Source organism: Aspergillus nomiae (genome assembly GCF_001204775.2).
Source record: "Aspergillus nomiae NRRL 13137 chromosome Unknown contig00010, whole genome shotgun sequence".
NCBI classification, from domain to species: Eukaryota; Fungi; Ascomycota; class Eurotiomycetes; order Eurotiales; family Aspergillaceae; genus Aspergillus; species Aspergillus nomiae.
In genome coordinates this window covers 67,855-82,581 of record NW_015378065.1, presented here as the reverse complement: position 1 = coordinate 82,581, position 14,727 = coordinate 67,855, and the positions used below count along the sequence as shown (strand labels likewise).

The 14,727-nt window shown below is 50.1% G+C and overlaps 3 protein-coding genes across 3 annotated transcripts; 2 read left to right on the top strand and 1 right to left on the bottom strand.

Moving 5' to 3' along the window:
• Positions 1–276: 276 nt before the first annotated feature.
• Positions 277–1,599, bottom strand: ANOM_001090 (protein-degrading AAA family ATPase MSP1; the record flags this gene model as incomplete). The annotated part of the gene is made up of 2 exons (XM_015546347.1): positions 1,518–1,599; positions 277–1,464 (listed from the first exon to the last, which is right to left on the bottom strand). The coding sequence occupies exons 1-2, from the start codon at positions 1,581–1,583 to the stop codon at positions 277–279; spliced, it is 1,254 nt and encodes a 417-aa protein (XP_015411613.1). The 5' UTR covers positions 1,584–1,599.
• Positions 1,600–1,970: 371 nt separating this feature from the next.
• On the top strand, positions 1,971–7,614 carry ANOM_001089 (mannose-ethanolamine phosphotransferase MCD4; the record flags this gene model as incomplete). Its single annotated transcript, XM_015546346.1, has 10 exons — positions 1,971–2,764; positions 2,818–2,870; positions 2,924–3,358; positions 3,409–3,587; positions 3,985–4,107; positions 4,173–5,975; positions 6,034–6,221; positions 6,287–6,425; positions 6,529–6,637; positions 6,743–7,614. 10 exons carry the CDS (start codon positions 1,971–1,973, stop codon positions 7,612–7,614), a joined length of 4,695 nt encoding a protein of 1,564 aa, XP_015411650.1.
• A 2,935-nt stretch (positions 7,615–10,549) lies between these two features.
• farA (CeGAL family transcription factor) lies at positions 10,550–14,100 on the top strand (the record flags this gene model as incomplete). The annotated part of the gene is made up of 8 exons (XM_015546345.1): positions 10,550–10,680; positions 10,885–10,909; positions 11,253–11,374; positions 11,455–12,249; positions 12,305–12,733; positions 12,787–12,969; positions 13,022–13,993; positions 14,052–14,100. 8 exons carry the CDS (start codon positions 10,550–10,552, stop codon positions 14,098–14,100), a joined length of 2,706 nt encoding a protein of 901 aa, XP_015411649.1.
• Positions 14,101–14,727: the final 627 nt, after the last annotated feature.

Here is a 14,727-nt window from a genome sequence, read left to right as displayed (position 1 = left end):
ATACAGTGAAGCTTCGTTCATTTCATCCATTGGGAGATTCCTCTAAAGATAATACCACAAACAGGAGAGCCGTCAAAATACTCTATGGGCAGTATTAGACTTCATAACCAGGATGAGGTGGAAATTGCCACAGATGATGGCCATATCCGACAAGGCCATTATATATCTGGCAATATTCTCAAACAACAAAAAAACAGAACGCCATTCCCTTCGTGCTGTACACAAGTAACATAGACAGGCGGCTAACAATATAAGTTCACGAATTCATCAGACAATTCACTCCGGCGGCTCTGCCATTTCGGCGGATGGCCGTGTTTCAACTTCAGATGTCGCCTCTGACTCTGTGCTCCATTCTTTCTCCGAGCTAGCCTTGATGGATGCCTGCAGTTGTGTAGGCGGGGGGATAACCCTAACACCTCCAGCACGTGAGAAGAAGTCTTCTGTTCGAAGACCACGGACCTCTTTGGGATCGACGGTGTTCATTTGAAGACCAGCAGCCTTTTTCTCACGAATAAGCTCTCGGACTGGTGCCATAGCTGCGTCGCGGCAGGCTTCCTTGATATCACTGCCTGACATGCCTGCCATGGCTTTAACAAGGTAGTCGAGGTCAAAGTTCTCCCGGTCTACCTTGGTATCTTTAAGTACAAGACTGAGGATTCGAAGTCGTTGTGCTGCTGGAGGAAGAACGACCGGGAACTTCTTTGGCATCCGCCTGAGAATGGCTTCGTCGATATCCTGTATGCGGTTTGTCGCTCCCATCACAACAACCCGCTGAGGTTCACCCGACGAGTTCGCGGAGGTAAGGCCATCCCAATGGGTCATGAATTCTGCCTTAACCATACCACTTGCCTCGTGTTCTCCACTCCGCCTAGTACCAAGAACAGCGTCGATCTCGTCAATGAAGACGATGGAAGGCTGCAGCTTCCTGGCTAGGGAGAAAACTGCATTAACCAACTTATTCGAATCACCGTACCACTTCTCTGTCAGAGTTGATATATGTAGGTTGATGAAACATGCTCCACTCTCATGAGCAAGAGCTTTGGCAAGCATAGTCTTTCCGCACCCAGGAGGACCATACAGCAGAACACCGGACGGGGCCGTAAGGAGTGAAGATGTAGATGAATAGAGGTGAGGCATGGTTAGTGGGTAGATGACAGACTCCTTGAGCTCCTCAATGATCTCGTCCAAGCCACCAATATCCTCGAATGATACGGGAATATCGTCTGGGGCAACAACATCCATTGCGATCGCTTGTTCGTATTGATTCAGGGCAAGGTCTCCACGCTTTTGTCTCCGCCCCCGCTTGCCTTCTCTGCGTGGTGAATCTTCATCCGACTCTTCACCCCCATCGAGTCTCCGTAGAATAGCAGCCGACTTACGTCGTTGCTCCTCTTTCTTCTGGCTTTCCGGGTCGAAATCAAGACGAGATAGGAGGTATCGAATGAGGAAGTAGGCAGATGCCGACTGAGAATATCTGTGTTAGTCCAGGCGACACCGGGGGATCAAGTTTCACTAACAGTGCCGGCAACCATCACCAATTCCTGTAAGAATTGCTGCCATCTCGGACCGCGCGCTGAAGCCATGACGATACAACTGCGCTCAATACCAACGACTGTTTATATTATAAGGTATAGAGCACGGCCCTGCTTCAGGAATCCAACTGCAACAAAGCACGCGAGGCCAACAGCGGGATGAAGATAAATTATGCGACGAACCCAGCTGAATGTTACTCGGGTCGGCAAAGCAGCTGTGGCGCGCTGATCGGAGCCGTGGCTTTGCCGACAGCGTCACATGCTTCACTGCCTGTTGGTTGGTTTGCGGTGTCGAAGGCGGAGAAGGTCCCACTGACGCGCCAGTGATCATTCGTCCGAGTTTGTTGTCGTGCTAATCGCTGTGTACAGTACTGGTGTTGCGCGGTGCTTTTTCTTTCTACTATTTTGTATAAAATTATATAAATACACATTCTCGCAATGCCACCAAAGAGAAAGGCCGCGGCCAAGCTTTCTAACTTAGCAGAATTTGACGAGGAGGACGCGACGCAGGCCCAGGAACCACACGACGATGAGCGCCCTACGAAAAAGCCGAGAGGGCGGCCTCGCTCGAAGTCGACGGAGCTCAAGCCACCAACCCAATCGAAAATTGACACCACAGCTGCGCCCTCACAGGCGTCTGAGGTAGCACCGAAGAGGGGCACAAGAAGGGGGAGACCAAGGGGTAGCAGGGGCTCATTGCAATCTGTTACCCAAGAGATAGAAGAGCAGAAGGAACCCGACGAAGCGGAGGAAGACGCTGGTCCTCACGTACCGGAGAGCGTGCCTGCATCTAACGATGAGCTAGTCACATCGCAGCCTGCTACTAGGTCGGCTAGATCTGCGAAACCCGCGAAGCCTACAACCACTCGCGGACGACGCAAGGCGACTGCTGAGAAGCAAGTCAAGACTGATGGCGAATTTCAATATACCCCGAGGAATACGCGACAGCATAAATCACCGGTAAAAGGCGATGAAGAGGCTGAACAATCCACGAAGCGACGGAAAGCTGATCCACAGTCGGAACCAGAAGAGGAGGAGGTGTCAGAAGATGAAAAGGCTGCGCCAGATGTTGTCGAGGAGACCTTTATCCACGAGGAGCCGGTAGAACCTCGCCGGATCTCCATGTCGCCAACTAAGCGTAGACAATCTACTCAACGTCCTCTGCAGAGCTCGCCACTGAAACCTAACGCGGAGCCGGAGTTAAGGCGCAAGATCGGAGAACTCACAAAAAAGTACGATACTTTGGAGAGTCGCTACAGAACCCTTAAAGAGATAGGTGTGGTAGAAGCAAATGCCAATATGGAGAAATTACGGAAACAATGCGAAGCATGACGAATGGTACGTACTCCCGACTTCCCTATCGTTTCGAAGTGATATACTCACTTTTCTAGCATCAAACAACTTGGTTGCTGGTCTGAAGGCAGAACTGGAGGCACAGAAAGCTCTTGGTCAGCAGAGCCGGACTCTGCAGAAACAGTTGAAGGAGCGAGATGCAGAAATTGCTCAATTGAAATCGCAAGCCGAAGATGCCACCAGTCAGCTCTCCTCGGCTCAAACTGAGGTTAAAGCTTTACAGACCAAACTTGCAGCTGCTCGGAATACAGCAGCCAGTCTGGAAAGTGCCGCCGCCAAGGTTCCTGGAAGCGCTATCAAGGGCAGTAACAACCGTGCTAATGCCGCAGCAAATGCTGAAGCCGCGCAAGCAGCTCAGTTTGCACAGCTTAAGGAAGATCTTTACACTGATCTTACTGGTCTGATTATTCGTGATGTGAAGAAGGGAGACTCCGACAATCTTTATGATTGTATCCAGACAGGTATTAACGGGAGTGAGTATCTATACCTCCAACGCATCAGAAATACTCTAATCTGGAGATAGCACTGCACTTCAAACTCGCCGTACCGCACGTTTCGTCAGCCAATTTTGAGAATGCAGAGTTTCAGTATATCCCACTTTTGGATGAAAATCGAGATCGCGACTTGATCGATATCCTTCCCGAGTATTTAACGGTGGATATCACTTTTGTCCGTCAACAAGCGTCGAAATTTTACACCAGAGTCATTGACGCTCTCACAAAACGGCGGACGAGCACTAGTAACTGATAGCTTTTGATCGTTTCTCTGCTCCTATACGCAGTCCCTTTGGAATTGGTTTTGCTCGTGCAACCAACTTGCTTTGATTATGGATTCAGCCCTTGCTCCGTTTTGCATGGTTGGAGTAAAGGCAATGTAACGGCGTATAGTCATTGGACAAGGCATCTGGATAAGGAGTTTAGTGTTAAATTGGATGATCAACTTTTACATATGCAATTATGAACATTTGCGGGTATGAAATAATGGGAACCTCGGTGGACGTCTAGAAGTTTGGAACGCCCCTTTGTGAAGTAGTATATTCTTCTAATACTAGTAGTAGTATCAGGGCAATTGCGGAAACCGTGGGTGCCGTCTACCGTAGCCGCTGCCGTGCCGTCTTGAGGACCGCCGATTGGCTGCGGGCATCCCCAAGTTCCTCAAGTCGTCAGGGACGCGGAAAAGTGCCATCTTTCATCGGAAGATCACTTTGAGGCTGCTGTCGCCTGTCAGCTCCCCATTGCTTCACTTGTCCTTCATTTCAGTTTTATCCCGATCTGATCGCATGCTTAGCCGATATCCTTCTACACAGACCCTTGTCCGTCAATTGATCCGGAGCTGACAAAAGAAACCATGGCGCGTGTCGGCCGCGTTGGGTTTCTCACCCTCGCGGTGGTCTTCCATCTAATGTACGCCTATTCCATCTTTGACATATACTTTGTCAGTCCGATTGTTAGTGGCATGAGATCATTCGGCGTGGAAAGAGATACCAAATCCGAGGCACCGGCCAAGCGCCTGGTCCTATTTGTGGCGGACGGCTTGCGCGCCGATAAGGCGTTTCAAGCATTACCTGACCCAGATGCACCTGCAGATCTTCAGGATGAAGAACCAATCTACCTTGCGCCTTTTATTCGATCCCGCGCTCTCTCTCATGGAACCTTCGGCATCTCCCACACGCGAGTTCCCACCGAATCGAGACCTGGCCATGTTGCGCTTATCGCGGGGTTGTATGAAGATGTTTCGGCAGTGACGACGGGGTGGAAACTCAATCCAGTAGACTTCGATAGCGTCTTCAATAGAAGCCGACATACATGGAGCTGGGGGAGCCCAGATATTCTTCCGATGTTCAAAGAGGGTGCCGTTCCTGGAAGGATTGACGCAGACACATACGGAGAAGAAGCGGAAGACTTCTCGGCAGATGCGACCAAGCTTGACACCTGGGTTTTTGATAAGGTGAAGGAGCTCTTCGCATCTGCCAAGAAAGACCCGGAGTTGGATGCGAAATTGCGAGAAGATAAATTGGTCTTCTTCTTGCACCTTCTTGGTCTAGATACTACTGGTCATTCCTACCGTCCCTATTCAAAGGAGTATCTGCGCAACATCAAGCTGGTAGATAAGGGTGTGCAGGAAATCACGCAACTTGTGGAGAATTTCTACGGTGATGGCAAGACGTCATTTGTGTTCACCGCGGATCATGGTATGAGCGATTGGGGAAGCCATGGGGACGGTCATCCTGACAATACTAGAACCCCGCTAGTTGCTTGGGGCTCTGGTGTTGCCGGTCCCAGTTACACACAAGAGGGAAGCATATCAGGACACGAAGATGGAGTGTCAGCAGACTGGGGCCTTGATAGCGTCCAGCGCAATGATGTTGCACAAGCAGACGTCGCTGCCCTCATGGCCTATTTGGTTGGACTTGACTTTCCCACCAATTCCGTTGGACAGTTGCCCCTCAGCTATCTGGATACCAGTCCTAAAGATAAGGCGTTAGCAGCGCTTGCGAATGCGCAGGGAGTTCTGGAAATGTATCGTGTTAAGGAAGAGCAAAAGCGAGATGCATTATTACGGTATACACCGTTCGAGCCTCTTGCGGATAGCGGCGAGACATCCGTGGAGGTGCGTCTTGAGAGGATCAAGACCCTAATCTCGAACAAGTCTTACGACGCCTCCATTCAATTGAGTTCTGAGCTCTTAGTTACGGCTTTGGACGGCTTGCGGTACCTGCAAACATATGATTGGCTCTTCCTGAGAACCATCGTCACTTTAGGGTATTTAGGTTGGATTGCGTACGCTTTGACGACGGTAATCGATCTGCATGTCCTGCACGGTAAATCCGAGTCGAATCGCACAACGTTCAGCATCATGTTCTTTTCATCTATCCTCGTTGCTCTCTTTTCTGTCTTAATGTATCAAGGCTCTTCATGGAGGTATTACTTCTATGCACTCTTTCCAGTCTTTTTCTGGGAGGAGGTTTTCGCACGGCGGAAGGCCTTGCTTGCTGGCCGTGAGATACTATTGGGTCATGTCCATTCTGTAAGCGGGTACCTTGCATTCGTCATACAGCTCTTGCTATATGTGGGTGTATTGGAGGCATTGGTGCGTTTAGCTGCCCCTCACTCATTAATTAGTAGACGGCTGACAGTACCACCTACAGGTGCAATCATATTTTCACCGGGAAATCTTCACAGTTTGCTTTATCTTGGGGGGCTTTTGGCCAGTAACCTACGGTACCAAGTTCATTGGCGGGCATAAGTTGCTTTCTGCATCATGGGCGCTCGGCTGTTTCCTCATGAGCATTTTTACTCTTCTGCCCGCCAACAAAGTTGAGGACACGATGATGATGTACGAGATGATCCCCATAAGGCGCCTCTGTTCAAACATACACTTCTCTGACTTTTTCTGTGCAGTTCCTGTGGTTCTCTGTTGATGTTCTTGACGGGTCTACTATATCTTATCTTTGAACGCTCTATCTTGGGACAGAAGCGTTCTCCCGATCAAAACTCGGCTGTCTCTAGCTGCGGCTCGCGAACTATTATGGGTGCGCAGGTATGGAAGCCCTCATCAATGCCAATCACACTAGATCCCCCGCTTTTACCAACCACAAGTCCTTGGACTTTCAGGTTGTGATATTGTGACTAAGACTGCCTAGGTCGGTATGATACTGCTTGCCTTGATTGTAACCAAATCAAGTGTAGCATCTCTCCAGGCCAAGCAGGGCCTTCCTCTTGGGAACCAGGTTCTTGGGTGGTCTATCTTGGGTGAGTGCAGTCTCGCTGTTTCCATCTCGCAGGCTATTTGATCAGTCGCCTAAACCCGCGACGGATACCAAAGGACATGCCAGTACTGATACAAAATAAATGTAGTTTCTTCGCTCCTTCTGCCGTTTCTCCACCGTCTGTATCCCAATGGTCACTACCTGCACCGATTGATGGTTATCTTCCTTACCTTTTCTCCGATTTTCATTATCCTCACCATCTCTTACGAAGGCTTATTCTACTTTGTCTTCTGCATGACTCTGCTGGCATGGGTCCGGCTGGAGCAGGCCATCTATGTTCATACAGCGGCACCAGCTAGGGAGCAGGATCATGGCGTGGCCAATGGCTCTATCCCCACGAAAAAGCCGAGTCCAGGAAGCACTGTGGTAGTCGAAGGCCAATCCTACCGATACCGGACACTTAGCGTTTCCGATGCCCGCGTGGCACTGTTTTTCTTTTTCCTCCTTCAGTCGGGATTTTTCAGTACCGGAAATATCGCATCTGTATCATCCTTCTCGCTGGATAGCGTGTACCGGCTAATCCCGATTTTTAACCCCTTTTCTCAGGGCGCCTTGTTGATCTTAAAGCTTCTGATCCCATTTGCGATTATCAGCGCCAACCTGGGCATCCTCAACCGCAGACTGGAGGTGGCTCCCAGCGCTCTGTTTATGGTTGTGATGTCCATCTCAGACGTAATGACGTTAAATTTCTTCTACATGGTCCGTGACGAAGGATCCTGGCTGGAGATTGGCACGACCATTAGTCACTTCTGCATTGCCAGTTTCCTGTGTACGTTCGTGGCAGTCTTGGAGTTCCTGAGTGAATTATTCATCAGTGGAGTGGACTTTGGACACAGCGCCACCACCGTTGGGTCCGCAGTTGCGAAAGCTGTCAATGGGTCCATGGCGTGTGGACATTCTCCGGATTCTGTTAAATCCGGGGATGATACGAAGCACGCGGGGGGTCAGCGCCAAGGCTGATCAGGACGCCCGTTCCTAGAAGATGTTCTGTATATTTCTCATATAGATAGATTTCATACCTTTTTATTATTACCCTAATACATTATTCAATGATCCGACTTGGCTTTAATTTATCTGCATTGAACGCCATTCTGCGCGGTCTGATAAGCATGCATTGTAATGAAAAGGAATGTCGATCTCCATTAGCCGAGGCATCACAAGCCAGAGCATGACGCAATTCGACTCTGGAGGTGTCAGCGCCTAGACCAACCCCGAAGTGCCCGTACCTGTCTGTCATCAGTGCAGAGTTCGACTTGGCGCCAAACTCTCCGAATCCTCCCTACCATCAGCCTTAAGGTTTGGACAGATCCCGAAGCGAGATTGTGGGGAGCCAACCGCCTGGATTCCAGTGTGGCAATCGTGCTACCTGTCAGGAACGGCGAATGAGGCTTTGCTCGGGTGCTCAACCCCCCCGGTCTGAGGAATTTGGGTATGGAGTGTGTGGTCACGTCTGTGCGGAGGGGCGAGGATCCTTATCCCGTCTTGGGAAAGGACTGCGAGGGTGTGGGAAGAGATGTCGGGTGATAGGCGGGTGGCAATAAGAGGTTGGATCTTGGGGGAGGCGAGGTGCGCGTTCTGGGGACAGGATCTCGTTCGAGATTATCTGATTCGATATAGTGATAGATATGGAGTTCTATATCGCATGATCAGACGTTCGTGTTTATATTGAATTGCGTATTCGTATCATCGTCAACTGCAAAAGCCGACGCCGGCACATACTCCTAGTACCTACACACGCTGTACCTCCATGCAATTCATACTTTAATCCCCGATCGGGTGGAACGCAGGAACCGGGTGTCGTCGTATCCGTGCAGCGGATATTCTGGTCAGATATCCCCGATCGGTATATCTCAAATATATTTCAGTCTATAATATATATTTTTGTACACATGGACGCAATTGCATATACATGACTAGCAGATGTGCTATGGGGTTGTGGGGAGTTCCCGGTCTACGGTGAACCGATTATCTGTTATCTATTGAAGTCTGACTATATATATTTCGACACGAGGACTCGGGCAACGGGGATCAGTGAATCCCGATCACCAACAACCCGTTAGATTTAGCACGAGTCAAGCGTTTTAACGGATATTCATTCCCATTGTTGACTCGGGACTAACCGCCAGGGGCAAGTGGTGAGAGCAGTGATGGACCTTTAGTAGACAGACCGTCGAACTTACCGTGCGCTTGGGATTGGACTGGACCTTGGGTCACCATGTGCGCCAAACACTAGACCAATTCCCATTGCCGTTTGAGAGTCCACCTGATCTGGATGTCGTGCGGATCTTAAGTCCGCTGTTTTACCTGGAGGCCTGGTGGAGTCGTTGCCTAACTACGCTACTACTAGTAGTCTTATTACTGTACTGCACTCTTTATGTTCATGATACATAATTAAGAGTCTATCAGGTTGCCTACCTGGAATTGTTTGTCAGTTGCTGTTCGTATGTAATTTATGTAACACCGTGCAAGAACTTATGCCCGTCATTGACGCATAAATGTTGATAGTGTACGGAGTCCATGTGGATTCGGATTACCTAAAACATAAACCTGTGTGGAGTTGAAAAATACATCAAAGAAGCTTAAAGCTCCAGTCAGCTTTCCCCCCTTCCATATGGTTTTTTAAAGTTGGCAGCTTCATTCACCGGGAGACACAGCAAAAGAACTCTAAATGCACAGAAAGTGGCGACACGTGCAGCAGAGAATCCTTCCCTGGTTGAATGTTGAGTCAGTCCCCTATGGGCCAGGATCTGGTTAGGGTTGGGTTACATCAAGGATATCCCGGTGTATTACTTACCATACCGAGCTTGCTTTTATTTTGGGTACAGACAATAACCTTACCTAGCTTCCATCCCTTGGGAAGCAGCACTTGGGTTTCATACACTTGCAGTACCTTGGACGGACTGACCACCTGCTTCATAGAGTAAGGTTCTGAGGAACCCCAAAAGACAGTTAAGAAATACCGGGTGTCACTGCACCATGGTAAATCCCAGGCGTTAATTATCCACGGAGAAGACTATCCAGAATCCCAGACATGGACCCTTGGTGCTTTCTGGATCCTTAGGTTAGTTCTCCGGCGCTACCGAGAGATTTGCCAACCATCAAGACTTTAGTGCAGCAGTAGTTCACCCGTCTAGCAACAGGAAACGAAGTAATACTAATCACCCTTCTCCACACCATCTATTTCCGGGATGGATGATCCGCCCCAAAGTCCACCGTTCTGACTGCTACTGGTATTATTGCCACTCCCCGCTCGTGTCCTTCTGCCACCATCCAGAACGGAGTATACTCTCTCTCGCGCGCGCGCGCCCGTTGTTCCCCATCCTTCATTTTGGAACTCTACCTTGCTGTTTTTGGCGGGTTTTGCCCTCTCTCTGCCCTCTCGAATCAAATAATTCACCAGTCCAATCCCATCACCACCACGATCCTGTCTCCAGAATTTCACGTTCCTGACAACCTTTTTACCTTCCGGGAAATTCTCTGTCCACACATTCTCTCACCCTTCTACTGGAGTGATTCTCGGTCTCCGGGCCCTCCATTCTCCCCCCCTTACCCTTTTCCCTCGATCGCATCGCATCCATTACTCGGGTGGCGGCGACCTTCGACCCGTGAATTTGCCTAGTACTTTTACTTACCCCAGTAGCAGCTGAGCAAGAAAAAAAAAAAGAAAAAGAAAAAAGCTGCAAAAGAGAACCAGAGGGGACAACAAGCGTGGTCGAGGCACGTCTTTCGGGTTCCCTGTAATTTTCTTCTTTTCTTTTCACCTGGCCTATTCTGGATTTATTACATTATTTATATTTTCTATAACCTTGGCTATATCCCCAATCCCTATATTATCGCCCTCGTCGCTCCGAGCGTTCTTTCGGTCGCGTTTTCTCTGCATGGATACTTTTTGGCCATGAGCACAACAGGAGAAAACCACACAGATTCTACTTCCAGACCAAGCCCGGCCCCGAGCGCCACAGGCTCAACGGGAACTTCAGGTATTACAGTGCGAGCCGGCCCAAACGGACAGATGAGTTTCAGAAGGTGTGTGTGATGATATTTCCTTGCCCTGGGGTGGTTCACCAAGTGTGGGTTTCTGCGCTGTCGCGGGGCTACAGCGCACGAGGGGATGGTCGCAGATCACCAAAGTTGGAGTTGGAAAGGGTCCCTGGGTGGATGGGAACGGTCGAGATTTTAAAGGAGTACAGATGGATGCTAATCAGATTTATCTAATCGCTGTTTGAATAGACAACGTGCGTCGCGTGCTTGTGAGGTATGTCTCTTTGTTCTTATGAGGTCGACGCGACCTGTGAAAGCCTCGGCACCTCGGCACATCGCAGCTTTGCGTTGCTGACCCCCTATCATGCTATCTATCTATCAGGCAATCCTGGTGACGGTAGCATAACGCAACCACGATAATGGTTTTATTTGAACATCTTGTTTGCTAACGTACTTTTTTTCTTATCTCGTGAAGACATGCCATGCTCGAAAAGTAAGTCCCCCTGGTCCAGACTGATTTGATCTCCTTTTTGGCTCCCATTCCTTCCGGTGTCACCCGCCCGCCATGCTAGGTCTCTGCAGGAAAGGAGATCGCTAATCGCGTCATTTGCCCACAGGTACGCTGCGATGCTGCCAGTCTAGGTGTGCCATGCACCAACTGTGTGGCCTTTTCGATCGAGTGCAAGATCCCCACGCCGAAACGCAAGAAGAACCAAACAAAAGTTAGGGAGAGCTCCGGGTATGTTTTCAAATACCTCATATATCGATTCGCCGTCGACTTCATCCCAACATCTACTGATTCGCCATCGAAATGTGTAGTAGCGAAGAGAACCCTCAGAAAGAAACACCCAAGGAGGAGCAGCCGACGACGGACGGCAAGGATGCTTTCGGTTATTCGAGTAATCGAATGGCTGTCGACGGTATGCCTGTTACATCACTCACCGAGTCGCAGGCCGCTCAGCAAGCCACCCAAAATGGAGCATATGCTCAGTTCATGAAACCAAAGTTTGCGCGTGCCCCGATCAAAGAAGCTGGCCGGGTCGCGTACCTTGGCGAGTCCTCGAATCTTTCGCTCCTGGTGCAGGACCGCCATGGAACGACGGACGTTGTACATTATCCCCTTCCGCCCAATGTTCGCGGCTCTCGTGCTAGATTGGCGGATCTGGATAACCTGGAACTGGATATCCTTCACCAGCGTGGTGCCTTTCTTCTACCGCCAAAGCCTCTTTGTGATGAACTAGTCGATGCCTACTTCAAATGGGTCGCCCCCGTAGTACCCATTGTTAACCGCAGCCGTTTCATGCGACACTACCGCGACCCCAAGAACCCACCTTCCTTACTCCTCCTTCAGGCTATACTTCTCGCTGGGTCCAGGGTGTGTACAAACCCTCAGTTGATGGATGCCAATGGTTCGACAACCCCAGCAGCTATGACATTTTACAAGCGGGCAAAAGCCCTCTACGACGCTAATTACGAAGATGACCGTGTCACTATCGTCCAGGCCTTGGTACTCCTGGGCTGGTACTGGGAGGGCCCGGAGGACGTTACTAAAAACGTCTTTTACTGGACGAGAGTGGCTATGGTTGTAGCGCAAGGGTCGGGTATGCACCGAAGGTATGTTGTTGCCCTCATTGCGGAAACATTATGGACAACCATCTAATATCCACAGCGTTGAATCGTCCCAACTGAGCAAGCCGGATAAAAGACTCTGGAAGCGAATTTGGTGGACTCTCTTCACAAGGGACCGATCCGTAGCAGTGGCCTTGGGGCGCCCAATCGGTATTAACACAGATGACTCGGACGTTGGCATGTTAACCGAGGACGATTTCATCGAAGACGAGATTGACATAGCAGCCGAGCACCCGCCGGACCCCGTGCATGTACAGTTCTTCCTGCAATATGTCAAGCTCTGCGAGATCATGGGCTTGGTACTTGCGCAGCAGTACTCTGTGGCTTCGAAGTCGAGACGCATGAATGCTATGGATCTGACACATTCGGATATGGCGTTGGCAGATTGGCTCCAGAATTGCCCCAAAGAGGTGTGCTGGCAACGGCAGAATCATCACTTCTGGGCTGCCCTTCTCCATGCGAACTACTAGTAAGTTTTACTATCCTTCCTTACTCTATACACGGGACTAATGCAGAGAAAAGCACTACCCTTTGTCTTTTGCATAGGGCGCACATGCCGCCAGCTTCTTCTGCCCCAAATAGTTACCGCGTAGAGGAGATGGCCTACCCCTCGCGCACAATCGCATTCCAGGCTGCCGGAATGATCACTTCTATCGTGGAAAACTTGCAGACACATCAGGAGATTCGATATACACCAGCCTTCATGTAAGTTCGATAGTATGTCCGTTTTTCGCACTAAGCACTCACAGTGTCGCAGTGTCTACAGTTTGTTCTCGGCCCTGATCATGCACGTTTATCAAATGCGGTCATCTGTGCCAACAGTTGTGGCAACATGCCAGGAGAGAATCAACATATGCATGCAGGCTCTGAAAGATGTCTCCAAAGTGTGGCTTGTGGCTAAGATGGTCCGTACTCTATTCGAATCCATTCTAGGAAACAAAGTCCTCGAGGAGCGTCTCCAGAAAGCGGCAGGCAAAAGGCATCAAAGGATAAGACACGACCAGGCTCAACATCAGTCCACAAGGAAGCCCGATCCGCCAAAGCGGAAATTCGACGATATGGACCTCGGGTTGCCAAACGGGGGTCCCACACCACCAGTCTCATATGAGCGCTCGCGGCCTCAGACGCCTGCAGTGACTCCCTCAAGAGAAATGGGACAACCCGGATTGAACGTTCCCCAAGGCTCTCCTACTGGCCCTCCCGCAGGCAACTCTCGAGGCAATACGCGGCCGACAACTCCATTCAATGCTCAATTTTCCCTCCCTGCAACGCCACCCGACCTGTTCCTGGTTACGCGTACTTCACCCAACCTTTCGCCTTCGCTTTGGGAAAACTTCCAGCCCGACCAGCTGTTCCCTGATGGCACTGCCATCTTCCCTGAGTTGACTTCCCCGCAGCACAATGCCGTCGATCCCCAATTGCAGATGTCGTCTCAGCTACAGACGCAGGGCATGGATCAGCGACATATCATGCCTCATCAGATGTCCTCCCGAGGTCTTCCCGGAACACAGGGAAGCCCGGAGCTCATTTCGAACATGCCTCCCGGGATGGGTATGCAAGGTCAGCAACCGCCACAGGTGTTCGGAATGGAGAATCAGCAGCCTTGGCCAATGGCAGGTTTAGAAGCAGCCCTACATACCGGGGTGGAGGCTGCTAGCCAGGATGACACCTGGAGTAATAGCTCCCGAAGTGGGCCAACCGCACCGACGACTTTGAACGTGGAAGATTGGTATGTTCAGTAGGATGCATCTGGATTCTCCACGTACTGACGGCTCTTTGTTTCCTAGGTTCCAATTTTTCGGCATTAATGGTAGCTTCGGCGACCTGTCAACTTGAGCGTGAATATGGAATGTATATGCGATGACGACCCTTCATCATGACAAGTGTATAATATCTCTTTTCTGCTTTACAGAGGCCACTGCATTTATTCGAGCCTCTTTCTTGATTGATGACTTGTCTCATTGGCGGGGCAGTGACGAAAGAATCTCTGATGGACATACCAAATGGATAGGCGATGAGGCTATGGAAGTCATATGCCTATAAATTTGCGGTAAAGTCGCTTGTAGCTGTCCTCGTGCTGTACAACGACCTAACGACAGACATGCGGATGATCGCTACATGGCATATGCCTCGGTAGGATAAGGAAGAGTCACTCCTGGGACAGTTTCGTGTCTGGCGTACAGATGGAGTTTGTGTGATATTGATGTCGGTTCCCTGTTTTTCGCTGAATAGTTGTATCTGAAGGGGATTTGGATGGGCTCGAGGGGAGCCCCTGTACATACATAGAGATCTAAATCGAAGGATATATAAAGACTGTCCATTTCTGCCTCAGGCGGCGAATGACGAAATCGACACTTACGTGGACCAGCCAATGAACGAGCAGGAGTGGGGAGGCCATCCTTACCGTATCGGGTAAGATAGAATGAAGGACGGGGCGATTCTCAAATGACTCTTCCGGGGAAC